The 5,019-nt window shown below is 28.9% G+C and overlaps 1 protein-coding gene across 1 annotated transcript; it reads left to right on the top strand.

The window, feature by feature from the left end:
• The first annotated feature begins 1,389 nt into the window (after window positions 1–1,389).
• LOC136079346 (uncharacterized) lies at window positions 1,390–3,270 on the top strand. The gene has a single exon (XM_065795079.1). It carries the CDS (start codon window positions 1,390–1,392, stop codon window positions 3,268–3,270), a length of 1,881 nt encoding a protein of 626 aa, XP_065651151.1.
• The last annotated feature ends 1,749 nt before the right edge of the window (window positions 3,271–5,019 follow it).

The raw sequence follows: 5,019 nt of genomic DNA, 5'->3' as shown, positions 1-5,019 counted from the left end.
ATAACAATTGATTTTCACTCAAACTAAAGTGAAAAAGTTTTTGGCTGAAATGGTCGAAACTGATTGATAAGCCAACCTGTTCTTAAGGAAACCTGAATATTTTTCAAGAAACTCAAAAAAATTTAATGAAAAAACCACATTTTGATTCTGTTGAATTTAAAGTTGAAAAATATTACACTGAAATTTAAAAAAATTTTAGATAATTTTAGAAAGTCTGCTCAATGATATATTATATATACCAGATGTTTAACTTCGAAAAGTGAAGCAGCTTTTTCCCTTTTTACAAATGGCGGATGAAATTTGTAAAAAATATTATTAAACTTTTCTTTTTTTTTAAATGAAGTAGGTATATTTTAAATATAAATACTATTTGCGTAAAAGTTTTAATAGGAAATTAGAATAATTGTAAAACAATAACTTATGTTTCCTAAATTGATTTCCGATCAGAAAGGGATATTCCGATTAGAAGTGGAAAATTTTTAATAGAAAAGTAAAACGACAGACGCTTTTGAAGCGTTTTTATGAATTCTAATACTTTTTAATAAACCTTGGCTTTTAAAAAAATTTTTATAAGTATTTTATAATTATTAAAACATGTTTTTTAATTATATTTGATTTATTGGGAACTTACATTTTTAACTTTTATCCCACACATCGGCTTCAACTTTTGCCCTTTTTACAAACGACAGACTTTATTTATAAACAAAAAAAGCGGCTTCATTTTTCGTCCAATAAAATCCCGCAAGTTAGATAGGGTCATGGCACCCCCTACCGTGAAGAAGCACCTACCGTGGTTTTTGAAAAAATCAGTAAATTTTTTATGTTTTTTTTTTTTAATTTATTTTTTTAGCATTGTTTTATACAAAACTAACTTATTTCACTAATAAATAATTTTTAAAAAGATGTATTTTAATGTTTTTAAAGATTTGAGATGTTTTTTTACCCGCAAATGTTTTTTTATTGCTTTCTTAAGAAAATCTTTAACAGTAAAAAAATGTTTGTCTAGTTTTTTTACGGCTTAAAACTTATATAATTTTTTTGATAAAAGTTTAAAATAGTTGTAAAAACATTGAATATTTTAAATTTTATCAAAAAATATAAGTATTTTTTGTATAACATTGTTTAATCTTTTACACGGTAGGTGATTACGAAAATAATAATAGTTAGCACTTACCGTTTATAAAAATATTTTTTCGGACGCGTTTTATTTTGTGAAATTTTCTCTCTAAAAAACCATTTCAGTTCAACTCAATTACCAATTAAAGGTAATTTAACCCAAGGGAGTATTTATTTGATATGTTTTTTTATACTTTATTTATCATGTGAAATGAATTTAACCCTAGGGAGTATTTATTTGATATGTTTTTCATACTTTATTTATTATGTGAAATGAATTCGATTAGAAAGATGCAAGGTTCAAAGAAGAAAAAAAATATTCGAAAAAAGCTTTTGTATTTAGAAGAACAACTGCATGCAGCACTTAAAACTTTAAATAAAGGTGAAAAAATTTTATGTGTCAGCAAAAAGTTTAATGTTCCTGAAAGTACCTTACGCGATAAATTATCTGGTAAAAGCCAACCCAAACGGCAAAACTCTGGCTTTAAATCATATCTTGGAGAAGAAATAGAGAATGAATTGGTTGCTTGGTTAATGCAGTGCGCTAACTTGGGTTTTGCGATTACAAAAAAGTTATTAATTAAGGCGGTACAAAAAATAGTTATAGGGCGAGGTATAAAAACACCAATTAAAGATGATATCCCAAGTAAAAACTGGTTTTATAAATTTATGCGTCGTCATAAGGAATTATCGCAAAAACGAGCAGAGCATATTAGTCGAGCTAGAGGTCTTATAACTGAAGCATCGATAAGAAAATGGTTTAATGAGGTGTATGAATTATTAGGCGATGATGCGCAATACCTTAATGATCCATCTCGTGTTTTTAATTTAGACAAAACTGGCTTTGAGTTAGCACCAAAAACTGGAAAAGTAATCGGCATTAGAGGAAGAAATGTTTATGAAGAATGCAACAACAGCGATAAGGAAAACTTTACAACTTTATTTTGCATAAATGAAAATGGTCAATTTGCACCATCATTAACATTGTACAAGTATGCTCGAATGCCAAAACCTATTGCTGCTGCTGCACCACCAGGTTGGGGACTCGGTAAAAGTGACAGCGGCTGGATGACCGCCGAATGCTTTTATGAGTACTTCACAAATGTGTTAGTACCATATTTGAAATCTATTAATACACAATTACCTATATATATGTTCATGGATGGACACCGCTCGCATCTGTCTAAAGAGCTCAGCATGTATTGCTCTTCGGAAAGAATTCATTTGATTTCGTTGTTTCCTAATGCTACACACATCTTACAACCATTAGATGTGTTAGTTTTCGGACCAATGAAAAAAAAATGGCAGAACATTTGTCGGCAATTTAAATTGGATAACGACTTTAATGAAATTTGCAAAGAAAATGTACCAATGTTGTTGAATAATTTTGTTATGGATCCAAGTATGAAAAAAAATATTATTAACGGATTTAGGTCGACAGGAATATTCCCATTTAATGCGAACAATGTTGATTATAAACAAGTAATTCAACGTGTTAAATTAAATTCCACAATTGATAATAATGAAACGAATCTTTTCATCGTGGGAAACTTATTTAAAGACAACGTTGCATCTGAAGTATTGCTACAGTTTGAAAAAACTGGAAATAAAGAATGGGGAGGTAAAACTGACTTCAGAGAATTATTTAATTTTTGGAAAAAACTAAAATTTAACGATAGGTCCAAACAAACCATAAATTTAATAGAAGCCAACAATAATGTATTGAAAAATGAAATCGATAAAGAATCGTATTTAGATATTAGCAGTACGCAAAATGAAATCGTATCTAGTAATGTTAGCGAATTTGGAAAAAGCGTAATAGTTGATGAACCCGGTGAAAGTAAATCAGCAGCAGAACCACCAGATTCAAATAAACAAATAATAAAAGATATAAACCCATTACACGACTTTCTTTTATGGTCAAAACAACCAATCACGAAAAAAAGGCTGAAACAAGTTGAACGATTACCGAGCGTTGTAACTTCAGCCAAATGGTTAGAGATTCAAATAACTAGAGAAAATGCAAAGGAAGAAGAAGATATCAAAAAAATTGAACGTAAAAATAAAGTTGCTGAAAAAAAAGAATTGAAAGAAAAAGAAAAACAAGAAAAATCTAAAAGAAAACAAGCTGTGACAAAAGAAAATAAAAATTAAAGACAAAAAAAAAAAAACATTTAAAAAAAAAATTTAAAAAGAAAAAAAATCTAAATTCAGAAAAAAGCTTTGGTGGATAATTTTATAACGAATGTCTTCTTTGTTTTGTAATCATATTAAATTTATGTATTTGTTTCTTGATTTAAATATATAAAAGTAAAATTAAAATATACGATTTTTTTTTCATACACGGTAGGTGGAGAATCGATTACGGTAGGTGGTGCTTTATCGCGGTAGGTGAAGAAACGTACTAGATCTTACAAAAAATTAAAAATAACATTAAAAAAATAACTTTATTCAAATTCGAATTATATAATTTAGTTAATAATTGAGTATAAAATATTAATTCGAAAACCCTAAATAAAAATCTGTTATGGTTTTGGAGTTAAGAAGTTTTGAAGTTAAAAGTTTTTTTAAAGCCGCGGTAGGTGGTGCCATGACCCTATCTAGTTTATATAACATATTATCTATATATTATAGAGTCCACTAGAATCGTATTCTGATTATAATTTATCAAATTAAATTATAATTTATCAAATTAAAAACGAATTAGTAAACAACGAGGAAATAAAAAAATGCGGAGGATTCGGTGTTTACGTACTTGAAAAGTATTCATTTATACAAAAATAAACAACAATGTAAGTAATAATGATAAAAGTCTTTTTATTGAAATAATTAATTAAAAAAATTAAAGCATTATTATTAAATGTGTGTACCGAACACCTTGTGGTAAACACAAATCCAGAACTTGACCCAAATCAGGTCTGGTTCAGTATTATAACGATCATCTTGCTACTGGTATCATGTAACCCAGTATTAACTTATCCAGGTTCTGCTTTCTGTAGGGTTTGTTTTTTCAGACAAAGACTAGTAGAAATGAACTCCGACTTAAAATTTCCCTGCCTTGAGTTGAGTAAAAGCTAGAAAATGTATATAGCTAAAAATACTCATCTTAGATATATATTAACTGCATCCAGCTACCGCTAAGGTCTCCAAGACAAAGGCTTAAGGAGTTGGCGGAATACTTCTGTTGACCAGCTTCGCACCTTTTTTTCATCTATTAGACGTATATGAATCTCCTTATAGAGGTACAGCTCTAAAACTTAGTTAAATGGTTCCATGATTGGCTGGTAGTAATTTGTATTTAATTTTTTTATTTATTTTTCTTTTGGGTGCGCGAAATATGCCTAGAGCTTGCTTCGAACCCTGGATCTCTTACTTCTAAAGCAAGTTGTTCATGGATGGTGTCCTTTTAATGCTTTTAATGTACATTTTTTTATGTACAACTTTAATTTAATTAGCAGAACTAAGTCTACCACATAATTCGTTGTTTGGGATGCCGTGCTCTATATTTGAATAAATCAAGTTCTTTTTAAACTCAAACCATCTCCGAAGTAACCAAAAATATTAAACATAAAAAACCAATTCCACAACCTTATGGTTTCAATATATTTTTAACAATTATTGTTAAAAACATATTGAAACCGTTATCGAAGTAACTTTCTATCAGTTGAATCTTACCTCGTTCAAAATTAACCAGAATTGCTTGCTCTTTGTGATAGTAATTTAAATTTAGTTGCTTCTTCTTAAGATCTCATTATAGATGGCGACACCTTTTAATTCGCAAAGACTACAATAGTCACATACTTGGATTGGGCGTATACTTACCCATCAGTTCACTTATTTGTCAAGATATTAGGTTTGAATCCTCTGACCGTTCTTTTATTTGTTTCCTTTTAGCATCTCTTT

This window comes from Hydra vulgaris, chromosome 04, assembly GCF_038396675.1.
Source record: "Hydra vulgaris chromosome 04, alternate assembly HydraT2T_AEP".
Lineage (NCBI taxonomy): Eukaryota > Metazoa > Cnidaria > Hydrozoa > Anthoathecata > Hydridae > Hydra > Hydra vulgaris.
This window is presented reverse-complemented; position numbering and strand designations above follow the sequence as displayed.

Bases quoted from the DNA above. Each gene is read 5' to 3' on its own strand.
- LOC136079346 (XM_065795079.1), top strand. From the start codon at position 1,390: ATGAATTCGATTAGAAAGATGCAAGGTTCAAAGAAGAAAAAAAATATT.